General features: G+C 50.8%; 1 protein-coding gene across 1 annotated transcript in view; it reads left to right on the top strand.

The window, feature by feature from the left end:
- Positions 1-209: 209 nt before the first annotated feature.
- OPCML (opioid binding protein/cell adhesion molecule like) overlaps positions 210-19,185 on the top strand; it is a gene marked incomplete at its 5' end in the record, with an annotated part of 80,492 nt that continues 61,516 nt past the window's right edge. The window contains one exon of the mRNA XM_015883790.2: positions 210-547. Within this exon, the coding sequence (XP_015739276.1) occupies positions 210-547 (338 nt within the window). The remainder of the gene's footprint in view (positions 548-19,185) is intronic.

The following is a 19,185-nucleotide window of genomic DNA, read 5'->3' as shown; positions in this document are numbered from 1 at the left end:
CAGCGCGTGCCCAACTGAATCTTAAAGTAGCGTCTCGAGCAGGCACAGCTCTGTGACCTTCATCTCTTGCTCCGCTCATCCTCTCCTCCTCTTCCTCCTCCCCCCGGCCCTCCCGTCCTCCTCCCTCACCCGAGGATACTGGGGACTCCCTCCGGATGCCGCTCGGCAGGCTCAGTGCTCGCAGGCTGCCTTTCCAGGGGCTCTCCTGATCTCCGTGGAGCTCCGCATCGCTCGCCTCCGCGCCCGCCCCGGTGGTTTTGCTCCCCCCCGTCCCCACACACACGCACCCCCTCCCTCCTCTCCCCCCTTTTCGCTCCCGGTGGCCTCGTCGGGTGTGTTTTTTGCCTGGTGGAAAAGTCCCTGCTGCCCAGGATGGGGGTCGGTGGGTGCTTAGCCCTGCCCTGGAGGTGCCTAGTCGTCCTCTGTCTCAGCTGATCTTTCCTTGTGCCCTGCAGGAGTGCCGTAACCGGCGCAGCGGAGATGCCACTCTTCCCCAAAGAGCTATGGACAACGTGACTGTGCAGCAAGGGGAGAGTGCCACGCTCAGGTAGGAGCTGCTGCCTCGGGTTGGGCTGTTGGGGGGGGGGGTCTTGTTGTGCTGTTATGTGTGTGATGGGATCGGTGTGCTGCGGTGAGATCCCAGTGTGCGTCATGGGATCTGTGTGCCCTGCGGTCCTGGGACCGGCTTGTGAGTTTGCAGTCACCCTGGGGAGGGTGCGTGGCCGGGGGCTGCACATGGGGTGGCCCCTCCTGCCTCTGCCGGGTGCCAGACGTGGGGCTGACAAAGGGGTGAGGTGGCAGACAGCAACTGAGCGCTGCCTGCAAGTTGTCTGCATGCGGAGGAGGGTCCGTGCCGTGCCGGCGGGTTGCAGGGCTGTGATGCCTCGGAGGTGTTGGTGCCTCAGCTCGATCACTTGATAGTCTCTGCACGAATCTGTTAATATCAAATCAATCTTTTACTCCAGGGGTGCATCTTATGAATTCTGATGGATGTTTTACCTTAGCGCGGGTTGCTGGAGGAGAAACGCGAGCGGCTTAGATGCAGATGGGCCACTTCTAGGTTGCATAGTACAGCAACAGCATCCCTTTCCATTCTCTGAGCGAGTTACAGGTGTATGTGGTGCATTACCTGTGTAGGACATGGGCTCTCAGCAGACACGGTGTGGGTGATGAGCTGAGAGCACACAGTATTGTGTCAGGGCTTTGGGTTGTGCTGTGCAGGTCATGCTGTGTGCGCTCCCTTGCTCAAACCCAGAGAACCAGGGCTGCAGCAGACAGCAGCTGCTCCCAAAGCTGAGAGCATCGTGCCTTCCATTAGCTGCAAGGCTGGGGCTGCTTGAGGCTCAGGGCCAGGCAGGCTCCTTGTGGAGTGGTCTGTGAGAGGGGAAATGTTTGATACGTAGTGTGCATAAAGGGGCTGGGTGCTGCCTGGATGGTGGGGATGCTCAGTACAGTGCTGTCCCCTCTGTGGAGCAATGCCCTGGGAGATGCTTTTTGGAGCCCCACAGTGCTGAGGGTTTGAAAGAAGGCAGCAGATGGATTTCTGGCCAGGGCTAGAGATGTGTCCCTGTTGTCTGTACACCTGCCCAGTGTGTGCGTTGGGAGCTGTGGTTGTGCAGTGCTTTGGGACACTGCTTTGTGCCTGGGGACCCACTGGGACACACTTGTCATCGTACCATACAGTGGCACCATAACACAGGTGATGCTGGTGGCAGGCAGCAGAAGTGGAGCCCATGGGGTGGGGGTGAGAGCTGCAGGTGCTGAGCCCCCTCCCCAGGGCTGAAGGCTGTTGGGTTTGGTGCTGGCCGAGGCTGCTGCCAGCAGAGGGCTGACTTGGATTCCTTTCTTTTTTTTTTTCCTTTTTTTTAAAGCTTCTGGCCTCCTTTTGGTGAGATGGGATGTTTGCGAGGCAGGCAGCCCTGGAGTGAGAGGCTGTATCTCCTGTAAACTCTGCAGCCCCCAGTGGGACTTAGAGTGATTCATGCCCTACAAGTGTTTTCTGTGCCTGTTTCCACTCCCAGCAACTACTCCTGCCCTTGCTCTCTGGTGCATCTTCCTATGCTCTCACCTCCTCCCTTTCTATCTTCAAGTTCAGCTTTCCCTGCTGCAGTCGCTCCATTTTGCTCTTAACACCCCGGTCTTATCTTGCATTGCTGTTTCCCAAAGTTTGCCCCCTGAAGTCTCTGGGCAGCAAGCAGCCTTCTTTGGGGCTAAGGGTTAGGAAGCCATTACAGACAGCAGACACAAAGTGGAGCATTTATTTGACCTGTGGAGAAGTAGGAGAAGGGAATTGGGTCCTTGTAAGGGGGTGGTTGACATGGGGACTGTCACAGAGCCTCCTTGCATGCAATATGGGCCTCCTTGCATGCAATACAGGCTCAGCATCATCGTTACAGAAACGAAGGCTCCATCTGCAGGCAACTTCTGGGTCATCGTAGCTCAGCAGCAAACGCTTCCCCCACAGGCAGAGCTTGTTGATAATTCACTACTTTTTTTATTGTAAGAACAAACAATTCCCATAATAGTCGTGCACCTTTCCTCTCCAGGGAGCTGGCGGCAGTTTGCAAATTCTCTGTGTGCTATTAAAAATAAAAACCAAGCTTCCTGCTCTCTGACTCCGAAATACAGAACCTGCTGTGATGCAGGGCAGGTGTTTGGATGGCTGCAGCAACTCGAGCTGTGCACCAGTTTGGGGTGTGTAATGCAAGTGCATTGGTGGCAATAAGGGAGATAGGGATTGATTTCCCAGCTGGGATTCAGTTCTGCTTTTGAGAAGCAGAGCCTCAGTGTGGACATGTGCTCCCTTGGGGTGGCAGGGGGGTGTTGTCCTATAGGATGAGCCCAGGCTGAAGCCTTGCTGTGTGTTTTAACCCGTCTGTATCACGCTTTGTAGCATCTCCTCCATTGCCAGAGTTCAGCAGCGATCCGGGGTTGAACTGCAGGCAGAGCTGCTGCGGTGGCAAATATTCAAGTGGTGTAAAAGCAGGATATATAGTAAATTGGGTCGTATTGCTGGTGCTGCCAGCAAATCGACCTTTTATAACAGGCATCAGTACAGTTCATAAAGACGTAAAACAACAGCTGCTCAAAATTTCAAGGCTTTATAGTTTTATCTGTATTTAAGAAATATTGGCTCTTTTCTTTTTTAAGGACAGAGGCTGTGTGTGTGTGTGTGAGTGCCTGGAGGGAGCACTGGGATGGATGGGTGCACTGGGCCTTGTCCTCAGCTGGCACTGCAGGGGCACCAGCACTTGGGGGGGCTCCTTGGCTGCTCCCTGCCTCAGTTTCCCTGTCTGTAGGATAGAGGCAGTAATGGTTGTTTCTCAAGGGTAATTAGAAGAGGAAGCTGGTCGACTGTACCAGAAATAGGTATCTTTACCTGGGTTTCCCACTAAGGCACGTAACAGATGCTTTTTCCCTCTATTTGAAGGCGTTTTCCCACAAAGCCCCCCCTCCACCTTTCCATTCACTGCTCCCTCCCTTGTTTCCCATTGACAGAAAGGACCAAAAGAACGGTGTAGCTTTACCAGCTCCCCAGTGACTGGCTGTCTTTTGTCCATTAGCCACTATGAGAACAATTCCAATTACAAGCAACAACAGCAAAGGAAAAAAAAAAGAGAGAAAAAGCCAGAATAAAACATCATGAGACGCCGTTCCTCCATTTATTTTTGCAATTATAGTTTTAATTATTTCTGACAAGGCTGCTGCTGCTTCTCCTATGTTTTCTTTATTTATTTATTGGTAACCATCTACCGCAGGCTGGTTCCCAGCCAAATACAAGCAGCAGGACCATGGGCTGTGGGTGCAGGACTGGGCAGTCAAGGGGTCAGCTTGGCTGCTTGCTTCCTCCATTGCCCTCACACATAGGCTTGATCAGATGGCTGCCAGCCCTTAGTTTCCCTCCCTATTAATGGGGGTGGTGTTGCTCCCCATTCAACCTGCAGCCGATGGAGAACAGAAGCATTAACACAGCCACATCTCCACTGTTAAATCTGTGCTGAGAAGTGGGCAGAGGCTCCTGCTTTTTGTGTGCAGATGCTCATAGCATGGGGATTAGCGTGGAGCAGATTAGCGAGGACTTGCTCCATCTCTGCCCCTTTCCTTCCCCCTCCTCCCCCAAAAGTTTTCTGGAGCAGCTAAATATATACCTGCCGTTTCCAAGGTAGAGCTCGCTGCATGTAGGAGCTGTAATTGGCGACTCAGTGAAATTACAGCCACAGATTCTGGCATTTGGATCCTCCTGGCTGGCATAATAATTTCTCCCCAGGTAGCTGGTATTTAACTTGTCTTATCTGCTCCTGATAGTTATAATTACAGTGCTCGCTAATTTCACTGTACTGCCGCAGCTGCTGGAGGGTGGTGTTGGGAGGGCCCCATCCTGGCCAACCCTTTGCCAAAGGGACAGATGTTGGATCCCCATTACAGGTGAAGGAGCCCCAATGTGCAGATGTTGGTGCTCTAGTGCTGATGCTGCTTCCCCAGTGCAGATGTTGCCATCTCGAGTGGCAGCGCTGCACGTTTTGTGGTCCATGTGGAGAGCAGGAGGTTTGCTGGATGCACATTGCAACCAGAACACAGCAGACCCAGCCCAGCTCTGTGCCAGGAGGCAGAGATGTCACTTGCTGTCACCTCAAAGGCCAGGACACGAGTCACCCTGCCTAGTGAGAAACCAACCTCCCCGCTCAGTTGTGGAGCTCTGCTAGCTAGAAATAGCAACAAGCAGTGATATTCAGCTCCGGGGGATGAGACTGAACTGTTAGTAATCCGTTCACTAAAGCGTACACGAGATCTTTTTGCAAGCATAATAAACTCCCTTGGCTGGTGAGCAGTAATAGCTGTCCTTCCCTGGATCAGCGTGCTGCTCCAGGAGAGCCAGCCTTTGTTTCTAGGAAGGGATTAGGTGTGAATGCTGCATAAGGAAACATCCCCGCTTCCAAAGTGTTCCTCTGCTCCCTCAGCTGCTCTCGCAGTTTGCCTCCTCTATGCAGAGTCTTCCATTTCTCAGCCCTGCAACGCGGATGCTCTTTACAACAGCTGGACATATTGTGTTAAGTGATAATCTTTAGATACTGCAGCCGAGCAGGCAGTTCATAAGGAATATCTGATGCGGTGACTATCACTGCTCCTTCCGTCCTTGTGAGCAGCCTTTGAGGGCTCTGATGTTCTGGTTTTTTTTCCTTCTTTTTCTTCTTCTTCTTTTTATTAATGAGAAAAATAATTCCCCCACAGCCCCTGCCAGCGATTCGTAGCCTGTAATGGGTTGTTTACTGCAGGTTTGCCTCCATGTGTCTTGTCTTCCTTGACAGACAGAACCCTTCAAGGTCAGACATTCGGTGCAAAGCCTCACGTATTGCACTTCTGTTTTCTTATGAATATTTCCCTGAGATTTGCTTAAAATGAGTGATTTCCGTGACTATACTCACGGATGGGCTCGTTTCTCAGGATACAAGAGGGTCTCAAAGCCTGTTTCTCCACGAGGAGGAGGAAAACAGCAGCTGTGTGGAGCAGGATGAGGTCGGTGATGGGGGATTCTGCTGGTACCCAATGCAGTGTCTGGTGCAGAAATGAGCTGGTGCAAAGTGAGGGGCTGCCAAGCTGTGTAGGGTTGTTTTGGCTTTTCTTCTCTTGCTGTGCGTGTGTTGTCACTCGCTGGCTCTAGCTGGAAAAGGATGGAGGTAAAAGTGCAAGAGAGAGCAAAGTTAGGAGTGGAAAAAGTGAATGGTAAAGCCAAGAAAGAGGAAGAAAGGAGTTGGACTAGATGACCTTTAAGGGTCCTTTCCAATTCATAAGATTCCGAGGGGGTGTAAAGGGAAAAACAGAAGGGGATGGAAGTAAAAATCATAGTTGGTGGCTCCCATTGGGGAGCTGGAGTGCGGCGCTGAGGGATGAGTTCCTAAATCAGAGCCAGCTGGCAGCACAGGGAGCTGTGATCCCAGAGATGAACGGGCTTTGGCTGAACGCTGCTGGTAGTGGGGCTGGGATACAACAGAGCTCCCGACCTCCTATTTATTTATGTTTGTTCCGCGTGCATGTGTGTGTATGTGTGTATATATATATAAAATCTAACAAATTTCTAACCCATATAAATCCAATTACCCGTGTTTTGCCTGCAGGGAGCGAGGGAGATTAATGTTTGGTATTTTGGCAGGGATGTAAAAAGAAATAGGTGGTAATAACAATGAAGGCTCGTAAAAAGGAGCCGATGGCCATGTCTGTGCCCTGGGTGAGGGCTGTGAGTCTGGTGGGCAGAGGGACAGGGAGCAGCGGGACATCCCTGGGTACACTGGGATAGGATGAGCAGTTGGATCTGGAGCTGTGGGGTGGCTCAGCAGGGAGATGTGCACGCTGGGATCTGATGGCTGTGCTGAGCCACTGCTGATGCTTCACCCCCTGCATCACCCATAGGCATCACTCCTCCCTTGGCTGTGACACTCAGGATCCCCACCATCACCCTCTGTCCCCCTTTCAGCAGGGCGCTGCTCCCTCCCCGGTCACCCACAGTCACATATTAATCACAGTTCAGATATTGTGTCCCTACAGCACTTTCTGCCTCCCCGGCCAGCTCTGCATCAGGCTCCTTGCTCTCCCTTTATTACTACCACCAGTTTTATAACCCACTTTATCAGATGACTTTTTTCCTTTTTCTTTTTTTTCTTGTCTAAAAAGAGCATAACCCGCGAGCAACTCATCATTTCAGAAAGAGGGAGAGAGCCGTGAGCAGAGGAGAAAGCCTCCATGCTTGCACCTTAAATGAAGAGGCTGCTTTACGGCGTGGTTGCATTTAATTCAATCAAGGCAGTTAAAGCAGAGATTTAAGGTCCTTTGTGCGCTCGCAGGAGTTGCTCTGATGCAGCAGCAGGTAGAGGGAAAGATTAAACCCATTTCCAAGGAGACTTGAAGTAACTGTTAGAAGCAGCCAGGCCTGGGGCTTGCTGCAGCAGTGCTACGTTGGGAAGCTGTTAGCATTCACATCACATCTCATCTCTCCCTCTGTCACCCTCCCCACTCTTGCTCCTTATTCCAATACACCCCTCTAAGTGGAATTGATTAGTTTGGATTTTATATTATTATTATTATTATTATATAGAACTGGGGGGAAGGCCGGTTTTAATTAGTGTTCTTAACTGTATGGTAATTAGGCCAGCTGGTCCCATCCCTGCCTGAGTCACCCTCTCCTCCCATGTTCCTGCAATGAGGCTGTTTGGACTTAATTAAAGTTGGGGACCTGGAGCTGGTGGAGCAGCAGGAGGCTTGCAGGGTTTCAGATGCTGTGATTGCTATGGGGGAAGCGGTGAGTTTCTCCCTCTGCCCATAGCTGGTGATGCTGAGACCGCACACAGCAGGCACTGCTTGTCACCCTGCTCATCCCAGGGGGGTTCCAGCACCCCTGCTTTGCTGGGCTGAACTCCCAAGGCTGATGCATCACTCAGGCTTCACACCCTGCTTTGATGCAGGGGGCACCCATGGGCCTTTCTCATCTCTAATTTCAGCATTTGTGCCAGCAGACAGCACTGCCAACAGAGCTCAAATGCAACCCAAGCGGGAGCTTAACGAGCTTCGAGAGCTGTCCGGAAAGTTATCCTGACACCAAGTGACAGACTCTCAATTGATATCCTCCAGAGACTTGAAACTCACTTCCGTGAGATTTCCAAAGCTGGTTTTGTTTCCTACCTGAAGGATCCTTTATGTGCCACGACACCTCCCTGCCTTGCTTCATTTGATGTCCCTGCTGCAGTGGGTAAACCCCTGTGAGCACAGTGGAACTCTTTGGGGCGTTCCTCTGCTTTCTGTGCTCACCAATGGTCCACGTGGGGATGTCCAGAGAGGAGCACAGTGCATTCACTATAAGATCTGCTTGCTTTTCCTTCCCATTGACCACTGCAGGATGGATTGTCAGTCGTTCCCACTGGGGTTTATGCTGTGGCTCCGTCCCTGTTTAGTGACAGCCTGAGGTCAGGTCCATTATCCTGCATGGGGATCACTGCAACCTTCAGCCTGTGCATATCTATTCTGATCTATTTTCCTGCATGCAGCTGGGTCTCTTGGGGCATCCCACCTCTCTACCCCAGGGCTGATGTCCATGGCAGCACAACGAGGGCTCCCAGTGCCCTGATATCTATTCCCCCATAGCAGAAGACTCAGGTCTTCATCATGGGGCTGCTCAGGGCTGTCTGCCTCTGCAGCTCACACCCAAAAGTTATCTTCTAGACCAGAACTCTTTGTGATTAAGCACCAAGTTAATAATACAAGGGAATGTGTGACGGTTATTAAAGTTTAACAACTCTGTCTGTCTATCACCTAGCTGTTAAATCTTTATATGCCTTAAATAATCAATTGATGTTTAATTAGCATACAGTACCATTGCTGGCTTCCTAAATCTATAATGATAAACCAAGTTACAAGTTATTGGACATTAATTACTAGCTGATGATTAGAAACAGCAAGACATTTACCAGCCTCATCCCAGATATAACACGGCGTGTCCGCCGTGCGCTGCAGAGCTCAACCATGCTCAATGTTTCTTAATAATCAATGGGTGTTTAACATGCAATATTTGTCTAATTAGCACTAAATTAAATCCTCATTGACAACACTTCAGGGTAAGAGATCTGCATCAAATATGATGGATTAGACACAGAAAGGCTGTTCCGGTTAGCAGAGATGGCGCGTGTCATTTGCTCCGCTTGTCACGGGCGTCACATGGCTCCATGTCAGTGTCACCCTTGTCCTGGGGGCTGGGAGTGATGCCTTGGTGCTGGGCTGCCAACCCTGGGACCCCCAGTCCCTCTGCTCTGTGCTGATGTGTGTCTATAGCTGTAGATGTGGTACTGAGGGAGCTGGTCATTGTGGGCATGGGATTGGGTTGGACTTGGTGATCTTGAGGTCTTTTCCAACCTTAGTGATTCTACCACCTGTGGGACCCTCAAGGAGCTGTTAAATTGCCCCATGCTGGGAGATTCACAAATGCAGGATGACAATCCGACTTGTCCCTGTCTTCTTTTCCATCCTGCATGCTTGGCTTACAGCTTTTGAGGTATCTTTGCTGCCTGTCTGTGTGATGTGGATGGATGCTGCAGCATCCAACCTGATTTCCCATCAGTGATGCAGGGTGTGGGGTGGGAGCAGCCCCAGCTGTCACCTGGGGGTGAGTGGAAGAGCCCCATAAGGGCGGTTTGTAGGGGTAGTGCCGTGCTGTGGTTTGTCAGCAGACGTGGAGGTTGTTTTGTGAGAGCAGCGGGATGGATCTCATGGCCTGCGGCTCTTTCTGGGAATCAGCCTGCCCTTCACACTCAGCGTGGATGTAATTAACTGTGCTGATAGGATGTTATGCCAACAGCAAAGCAGAAAACACCAGAAAATGAATCAGAAGCGATGCCGGGGCTGCTTGGCGTGCCGTCTCCTGCTGCACGGCATATGCATGGGCAAGCTCTGACAGAGGGCATGGTCAGTGCCTGGAGGGGAGCAATACAGCACGGGTGGGGTTTGGGGATGCTCCCTGCAGCGTCTCCATTGCTTTGCTTTAGCTGAGCTGCTCTGTCTGCATGCAAGTGAGACAGACGCTCCTTGGGAGGTGTTCCTCTCCTTGATGTTGGATGTACAACTTCTATATCCCACGAGCTGATCCTTGGTTGTAACTCGCTGTTCTTTCTCTACCCCCACCCTGATGCCCAGGTCCTGTAGAGTGGGATGGGTGCCTCACCCTGCAGGATCTGGGAGATGAGAAAGAAGGTGAACAAATAAAAATGACTTCCAATTAGCAATTGAAATTGTTCTTAAAAGAATTTGCCTATTCTGCAAGGAATGTTTGGTAATTGATAGCAATTTCTGGCAATTAAATACAAATTAATTCGTGCTACTGAGGAGCAGTTTATTTATGGCTCTGTATTTATGGGCACTCCCTCTCCTTAAAAATGTCGTCGTGGCTTTTGATAAGTAATTAGAGTTTACTGAATAATTTCCCAATGTAGGTATGAATTTTAAGTAATTTTTACTCCCAAACAAGCTTTTCATTGTACTGCTGGGTGAGGGGCTGTCAGCATTGGCAGCAGTGTTACCCCAGGCTGGGACAGGCGCTGTGCAGGCAGAGCTGCTCAGTGCCCAGGCTGACTTGCAGAGATGGGTACATCTGTCGTATTCCTGCAGTTATGCACATCCCTGTTCACTTTGTAGCAGATGAGATCACTGTATGGTGTGTAATGCTGCTCCTAAGGCTCGCAGTGATTGTATTTAGGGGTGCTGGGGGTGGGGGATGTTGCTTTTATCAGGTGGGAGGATGAGCTTGAGATGCACAGGACAATAATTAACCCTCCTGTGTAGGAGCAGTCCCACCTTCAGGTTATAGATTGAGTGTTATTTGTGAGCTTGGGCCTTTTCAGGATCTCAGAGCTTTCCAGACCTGTGGTTGCCCCTTTCCCCTTTGCCAGCTGCTGGTTCCTCTCTTTTCTTCCAGGGCTGTGTGGTCCTCTTGTGTCACTGCACCGCCTGCTCTACCTTGTTTCTGTTTCATTATTGAGCTTGATTAAATGGTGCTTATATGGCCAAGGGTTGGGAAAACACACAAAGGGACTTTTCTACTCATCTGATGCACTTAGATACCGCAGAGACAGATGCTGAAGGGATGGAGAGAGACGGAGTTTGACATTGCGGCCACAGTAATGAGATGGAACCCATTAGGGCAGCGTCCTCCTGGGGTCCAGATGCCTCTGAGGAAAAGAGAAGGTAGAGACAGAGCCTCAGGAGCAGGGAAGGGCTCCCTCTGAAGGAGACAGAGAGCGAATTGGACAGCTGTCCTGTCCTTGAGCTGGGGATGGCTTGCTCTGAAATGTGGTTTAGCAGGAGATAAGGTGGGGAGAAAATGCGGGTGAGGAGGTTTTGACCTCAGCATCTCCTTCTATATCTCATTTCATAGAGCCTGTGAGTCATGCTGTTGGCATGCACGGAGCTGGATTTAGCATTATCTGGTGGGTGATCCAGCAGCTGTAACATCAGTCTGTACATGGGGTGATGCTAAGAAAGGGCACTGCTCTTATCACCTCTCCAAGAGGGAGGGCAGCGTCTCGTAGGCTATCAGCTCAAACTTATCTTTAGTTGCTCTTGCAAGTCTCTCATAGCTGGGAAAGGCTGCAGAAGAGTTGGTGACTCCTATTGCAAAGGAGCTGGGCTGGGCCGCAAGGTCTGTGCAATGGTGCAAGGATGCTCTCTTAGCAGAGACAGGCATGGGGTTGATTTTGAAGGGCGAGCAGCAACTTCAAACCAGCACCTTTATGGTCTTGAGCTCTCCTTTCTGGCAGTCTTAGCTGAGATTCCACAGCCCAATTATTTCATGCCATGCTGGAGGAGCACGCAGCTTTCCTCCCTGCCCATCTGCACACCTCGGAGCGTGCTTCACTTCAACGCTTTCCTTCTACACACTCCCTGCTGCTGCTGGGGTCTGGGGCACAGCAATAGCTTTCATCTCCTCTCCTTTCTTGTAAGGAATCAGAGCTGGTGGTGTTTGGCCTCTGCACTACAGGTCTGTGGTTTGTTAGGAGCTGTTTGCTCCGTGCAGCGGGGATGCTGAGGACCCTTTGGATTAATCATCTGCCTGACAGTAAGGGATGAGACCCGGCGACCCAGCAGGTGCTCCCCAGGAGCTGTGTGACAGCCACAATTCACCCTGTGATCTGAGCTCGCTGGTGTCTGGATACGGAGATCTTAGGAGATTGTTGAGACTTTTAACTGCGGTCTCTGATGGCTCCGCTCTCCCTTCCGGCAACTCCAAGACTTTCACTCGTGTGATTAACTTCACATCCAAAAAGTCACTGCCTCTGTGAAGCTTCAGGACTCAGCTGACTGCTTGAGTGCCCTGCAAGCCTCCGGCCAAGGGTCAGCAAGGCTGCTGCTGCCAGACAGCTCAAAGGCTCCAGGTTTGAAAGCAAGAGTACTTCTCTGCTCTTTGATGGGGGAGTGAAGTGCCTGCAGACTGCACGGGGCGCAAACAGGGAGCTGGGCAGCCTGAACAAATTAGCTCAAGATCTTTTTTGCACAGATTGTGATCAGAGTCGTGGCATGCTCAGCATCAGGGACCCAGAGTGGCTCTATCTGGCCCCAAAGGCTGTGTCCTTATGTGCTGTGGTGAGGAGGCTGGACCCGAGGAGATGGAGGGGAGGGAGGTGGACCATCCAAATCCCTGCTAGAGCAGCCCTGGTTAAGCTCCTGCAGCAGGATTGCTCAGCAGTGATTCATCAGCCCCGTGCTGCTAACAGGTTTGTTTTGCTGTCTGCGGTGCTAGACAGGGGTGGGGGATCAGCACTGCCTCTGTGTTATCCCCTGGGAGTGATGTTCTCTGAGTTCCAGGTGGCTCTGAAGTACCACTATGTGGACAACCACTGTGGCCAGAGCTGGGGTCTGAGATGCTGCAAGTAGATGCTGAAACCAGGGTGGGGGAGAGCAATGGTTGCCCTGCAGTGACAGCTCAGCAGCATCTCACTGACCACTTGTGGGGGCTCTTTGGGGTTGTGCATACTCAGGATGCAGAAATCCCTTTGGTACTTCAGTGCAGATAGCTCAGACCTCCTCAGAAGCAGCCCTGGCCATTAGACAGACTGGATCTGTTAGGCTGAAGCTTCCATGTCCTCTTTGCTGATGGCAGCCCGTCCCTCCAACCAAATAAAAATTCCACGCACGGAGCTGGTTAAAAACATCAATTAGCTCTAAAACAATTATTATTTTTTCTTTGAAATGCCATTTTATATATGCACTAACACAACACAATAATCCTGGGTTATTTAACAGAGCATTTACCATGAAAACAGTCATTACTCTTTAAACGCTGCTGACTGTACAAGCCTCTTAACGTTAAACGGCAAGTGAGGCAGAAGTCTTGCCATCAAAATGCCACATTTAGAGGCACTGTCACCAGGATGCCCCTGTCTGCTCAATGCCCCCCCCAGGCATTTCTGTGTTGGTGATGGGGTGATGGAGGGCACGACTCTTTGCTCTCTTTGGCTTCTCTTTGGGCCCCATCCATCCTGAGCACCTACATGGATGGGGCATCCACAGCATCTCAGGGCTGTAGTGCCAGTGCCTCGCCATCACCCAGTCCTCTGCCTTCATCTCAAGCTGCGGTAGCTGTTCTTTATCCAGCCTAAACCCGGTAGATTGAGCTCATTTAATATTGTCTGTAGGGCCTATCACGCCGCACAGATAAAGCCAGTTTTGCTGTTAAGTCAATAATGGATTTTGTGGAAAGTTCTGCTTTCCCTCCCCGTTCGTGGTTCTGGGGAATTCTGCTGGATGTGTGTTATTTACTTACTTATTAGACCTCTTCTCAATACCTGGCATGAGCCCTAGGGAAGCAGGCAGAAATACCATTCTCAGGCAAACCAAAGCCTTTGGTTTAAGCAAAATAGTTGTGTTTAAAGATTAATTTAAGATGCTTTAAAAATTGAGCGAGACCATACATTTTTAATATTGATTGATATTATTATAAAAGATTCAGCTGCAACTCTTCTCACCAGGACCTCTCTTGGCTCTCAGACGGAGCGTTTGTCTGCCAGGGATGGGGTTTGGTTATTTTTAATCTCTGAGACTCCACTCCTGTGAGATTTATGGGAAGCGTCGCATCGTGTCTGGCACTGCAGGGCTCCCTGGGTACCGGGCTGGGATGTGCTTGGTAGAATCATAGAATGGGATGGGTTGAAAAGGACTGGATTCATCGTCCAGTTTCAACCCCCTTGCCACAGGCAGGGTTGCCAACCATAAGATCAGGCTTAGTGTGGTGACTGCAAGGGGATGTCGTATCTAATTCCTGTAGCATCCCAGGGCTGGGAGCAAAACTCCTTCCAGTAAACTGGAAGCACTGTTGGATCGCCTCTGAGATCACCAAGCCCTACCATCAGCCCATCCCCACCATCCCTCAGTGCCACATCCATCTCCTCCTTGAAAACCCCCAGCAATGGTGACTGCAGGGCAGGGAGACAAAGCAGCTGCCCCAGCCCTGGAGGAACTAAATCTGCTGCCAAGGAGTAATTCTCCAAATCGCATTTATTTCATGGCCGTGAAAGGTCACAAAGTGAAGGGAAACAAGAACTGTATTCAATTAGACAATTCGATCAAAATAAATCTGTCAAGATGGCATTCCTGCTGAGGAATCAATTGGCTTGGAAAATGAAGGCAGCAGCTGCTGCTGTTGTTATTATTGTTGTTATTATTATTATTTTAAATTAGCTCCAGTACCTGACATGAGTACCTGAGTTGGAGTGCCTGAGAGGTTCACATCATCTATCACTCTTATTAGATATTAATATATCCTCCTCCGCCTCGCTGTTAGTGCCCTGTTAATAGCCAAGTGGCCCCAGAGTGTTTGCTGGGAGGTTGATGTGAGCGATCAGTAATGAGAAGGGATGGCGGGGCTTTGTTCGGGCAGAAGGTTAAGGAAAATAGAGAGAGAGGATGCAAGTGAGTGCATGGCTCAAGCTGGCATGGGAGCATCGTGGGTGAGAAAAGGTGGGTGAATGGAAAGCTCTTTTCTGGGTCAGTCTTTGGATCTTTTCCCCAAAGAATGAGGCATCCCAAAAGATGATGGCATGAGCTGAGAGGGATGGGGCCGCCAACCCACTGGGTTTGTTGAAGATGAGGAGAGGTGGATTGATAAGCGCCATTAGGGAATAAATAATTACGCAGGGGAAGAAATCCTCCTGTCTGAGAGATTGCAAAGCCTATGGGGTCCACTCCATCATCCGAGCTATTTAAAATGTGACTTAATAGCACACTGGAGAACACAGCAGAGAGCTGGGCGGGGGTGGGTGTAGGGCTGTGTGCAGACTGCTGCCCCAATGCCTTTATGGGATGCTCCTGCATCCTTCTCCCCTGCCCATCCTGGTGCAGCCTGGGTAGTGGGTTATTAATTATCAGGCACTGCCTGTTTTTGGCAGCTCTATGGCTGGGTCTGGCTGGGATCGTGTGGCTGTGCTGCAGAGGACCAGGGATGGCAGCTATTGCGTCCTCCTCCTCCTGTTGCTTGCATTTTTATTGACTGGTGATGACAAACTGGTTTATGGACAGATCTTTTATACCCGCCAGGACTCGGCAGTTATTTTGAGATGATGCTTTGCCTCAGAATCTTCCTTCCTTCATCCTTCATAAATCTTAAGCAAGGCTGCTGCATTCAGACCGAGCTTAATATTCCTCTTGCAGATCTCTGCACCAAAATGGCTGCATTGGAGCAGGGAGGTGCGCGGATTCCTCTCCACCCCACCACTTTCAAAGGGCAGTTGTGAGCCTTGGTGTCTGTAGAGGGGTGAGAGGACCTGGGATGGGGTCAGTGGTACCTTAGGGCTGTCCCACATGGGAATCCAGTGCGTGGACATCAGTCTCCTTCCAGCAGGTGGTGTGCAATGGTTTCAGCATGGATTAGGTAGAGGCTGATGGAAAGCAATGACAAAAAGATGGGGTAAAGAAAGAAGAGTGAGGAGGAGATAGAAAAGGAGATTTATTGTGTGGCCGTGTGTTGCTGTTGTTGGCTTTTTTTTCGAGTAGAAAGCAGAGGAGAAAGAGTCCAGCCCCCTCATTTCACCTCTCCTACACTAATGCACTCAGTTGCAAAGGACAAATCCCATTCTCTTGGCCTTTCTCCTCTCCTCATTAACTCCAGTGACCTTGGGGCCGTGGTGAGAGCAAAGCGTTTATTCCAACAAAAGGATTATCAAAATAAATAAGCAGAGTTTTCACAAAAGGTCACGTCCCTCGCAAGCCCAAGCAGAGGCAAAAACCTCCGTGCTCAGCTGAGTTTGGGCTGCTTTCTCTTCCCAAAGCCTGGGGTAATGAATCCTGCTGGCTGTCACCTCGCCCACCAGCATCACCTCCCCATTGTCACCACAGCAGCACTGCAGAATGTATCCTGGTGAGTGTGGGGAGCTGGCTGATGCTGGAAGCATTGGAGGTGTGAGAAGGGGGGGTGGGTGTTGGTTCTTCAATGATGAGAAATGGAGTGACCTATGGAAACCCTATGGAAACAGGTGCTCACCTGTACATGGGCAGCGGGGTGGGCAGAGCATCTCCCCAAAGGTGGGGAGCCAGGCAAAGCTGTGCAGGGGGTGGGTGGAGGAATGTGAACAAATAGGAAGCCATGTATACGAATGCATTGTGTGTGTGTGTGCCCGTGCACGTGTAGTATAAGTTATGTAGTATAAGCCGCAAAGCTCATTGCTAATATCTGACATTGCAGAAATTGCTGATTTCTGATCTCTCAGAAACTATCCCTCTAATTTTGCTGTTGCTCAGGACCTCTCCCAGCTCTGTTGGAGCACTCAGGTTTTGTTCAGGACCATCGGGGGTGCGTTCTGCCCTCAGCTGCTCACCCAGCACCTTCTGCACCAGATGGTCCTTCCTTCCACCCTTCTGACAGCAAACAAACCCATCTCTCAGGTGCTCCCGCTTTCAGTTTCCCTAAAAGAAAAAAAGACAAGGAAAAAAATAGAAGCATCTTTGGCTGGCATGAGCGCGTTTGGTTGCTCACAATCTGCCCTGTCGCAGCCTGTCAGCAGCAGGCAGCCCTGGCTTACAGAAGTTCTGAAAAGCAAGCACTGAGCTGCTGCCAGCAGAATACCTGTCTGCTGCAGGAACAGAGCTGACTCACCGCTGGAGTCCTCCTCACATTGCGGGGTGCAGAGGCTGAAGGCAGCATGTTTGGGATCTGAGCCGGCTCGGCTGCTTGCTGCTTCCCTCCTGTTCCTCGCAGCTCTGTGCAGCTGGGAGAAAGAAAAAGCACCTGCCTTCAGTGCTGCTGCCCGAATGAAGTGTTAGCAGGTTTTATTCTCCCTGCTGTCTCCCTTTTTCACACCTGTGCACCGCAGAAGTGTCTGCGATCATCACATGCCCCGCGAAAAGCACCCGGAGCGTTCAGCTATTGGAAAGGAAGAGCGGAGGATGTGATTGGAGACTGGCAGCCTCCCCCTGTCTTTCATCCCTTCTCTTTGACATGATTTAGCATCTCAGAAGTTGTAAAGAGCAGCTCTCTTTGTGTAGGTGCACCTGCTCCGTGTGCGCGCAGGTGGGCGGTGTTGTTGTCACTGAGAAATTGGTGAATAATTTACCAAGCAACCGGAGAGAGCCATAAAGCTTTAAATTATTAAAATGCCTCTCTGTTTGGAGGAGAGATGCTGGAGGTGTTTGCTTTGGCTGTGGGTTCTGCCTTGGACATGAGCCGGCCGGAGCAGGAGCGCCTTGAGAAGGAGCAATGCTGCAGACAGGCTGCTGGTGATGCACGGGCAGACGGTGCAGCAGCCAAATAAATAAATAAGGAGATCCAGATAGGCAGCAGAACGATGCCAACAGCCTTCATGATTTAAGCTGGAGACATCTTTCCTTGGGAAAGAAAAATTAATGACCTTCCGTTGCATTGCCAAGAAATGGCGTTTTCTTGCCTTGCCTCCCTCCATTCACCTGAAGGCAGAGGAGCTGCAACTCTGTCCCTTCTGTTGGTGAGTGCAGCACCCTGCTTGGCCCTGTGTGAGCACCAGGTACCCAGACTCCAAGCTGGAGTGATTGGTTGGATATAAGGAAAGGGTATTTAGCAAGAAGGACAGTGAGGCACTGGCACTGAGTGCCCAGAGAGGTGGTGCCCCATCCCTGCTAATACACAGGATCAGGGAGTGGGGCTCTGAGCATTGATGGAGCTGTGGTGTCCATGTGCCCTGCAGGACGTGGGACCAGGCAGCCTTTGAGGGTCCCTTACAACTCAAACCATTCTGAGATTCTATGTGATATGGATCTATATGATACGGAGGAAGCCGGGGCCCCTGTCAGTTTGTATCAAGCATTGGGATGCTGTTGCATTTTGGATGATGGCAGTGCACCAGCCGAGCATGAACCAGCGCTGAAGCAGAGCTGAGCACTTTCATTTGAGAGGTTTAGTGTTCTTCTCTGCCTTTTTTTCTCCCCTTTCAAGCACGCCGAGAGCAGGGAGTTAATTTTGGAAGCATCACTTGTGCAAGGATGTTTCTGGCAGGCTCGGGGTTGCTAAGTGTAGCTAAGTGCCTCGAGCATCCGTAACTGTTCTGCTCCTTGTTTTTCTCCCCAAAGAGAAACTTTCTGGAGGGAAAGAAGCAAGTGAGTGCAATCAGCCGTGCTAAGTAATACCGTAGGGTGCTGCAGAAGGGTGCCACACACACTGATGTGTGGGGGCTTGTGCAAGTGCCTGTGTTGGTTGCTTCCCCCTCTTCTTCCCCTTCCCTTGGCCTAGGATTTGGGCAGGGCTCTGAGCGTTGAGCTGCTTTGAACCTTTGCCCGAAGTCTTTCCTCCAGCTCTGCATCTGATCTCCTCCGTATCTGTTTGCTGGCATCTTTTGAGCTGCAAAGGGTTTGGAGCTGGGGTCAGGCAGAGCCAAGCTTCCGAAGCATTGGTGGGATCGCTGCGGTGCTTGGCCTGAATCAGCTGCACCCAGATGGGATGTGCAAGGATCCAAGCCTCAGCCTCAGCAGGAAGCACCACCACGTGCAGGTACTGCTGTCTGATCTCCATTATTCCTACCTGCTCTGGGGTGTTTGGTGTGCACCGAAGAACCTGCTCTGGGATGGGCTGGTGTGAGGTGATGGATGCCATTGAAAGCTATGGGTGAATCAGCTCATGTCTGGGGCGATACGATTTGTCTGTAATGCTTTCAGGAAGGATTTTCTTAACTGTTTAAATCGGGTAAATTGCAAATTACTTAACAGCGTGTTTCTGAACGAGGTATATAAAGAACGCTCCGAACCCTCTAAGTGGTTTTTAACAAATACAGATTTCATTTTCTATTAGGATCTCAGAATTGGTTTCCGATGTGGTTAATGCCGCTTGTTGTAGCTGTTTAGAGTCGTGTTGCTCTAAGTGTAGGAGCCAGCCCTGAGCTGTGCGTGCTAAATCCCAGAGCAGCTTCAGTTTCATGGCTGGGCTCTTTCCATGGTGCCTGGGTCGGTGGGTTATGTATGTGCTGGGCTGACAAACATTGCCAGGAAAGGGTCAGTCGTGTCCTGAAGCAGCCTGCATACCCCAGCCAACAGAGCAAAGCAGATCCCCTCTCCTTTCTGCCTTCCAGCTCCCCAATACTAATAGCAAACTCCAGCTCCTGAGACCACCCTCCTGGAAGCTTATTTATATCTCTGCTCGGTGTTGATTCAGCTGCCTTGCAGCCAGTGCTCAAAATACAGGAGCCCTTACAGAGATGA

The sequence above is a fragment of the Coturnix japonica genome, chromosome 24, assembly GCF_001577835.2.
Source record: "Coturnix japonica isolate 7356 chromosome 24, Coturnix japonica 2.1, whole genome shotgun sequence".
NCBI lineage: Eukaryota > Metazoa > Chordata > Aves > Galliformes > Phasianidae > Coturnix > Coturnix japonica.
Note: the sequence above shows the minus strand (reverse complement) of the source record. Positions and strands in the feature narration are given on the sequence as shown.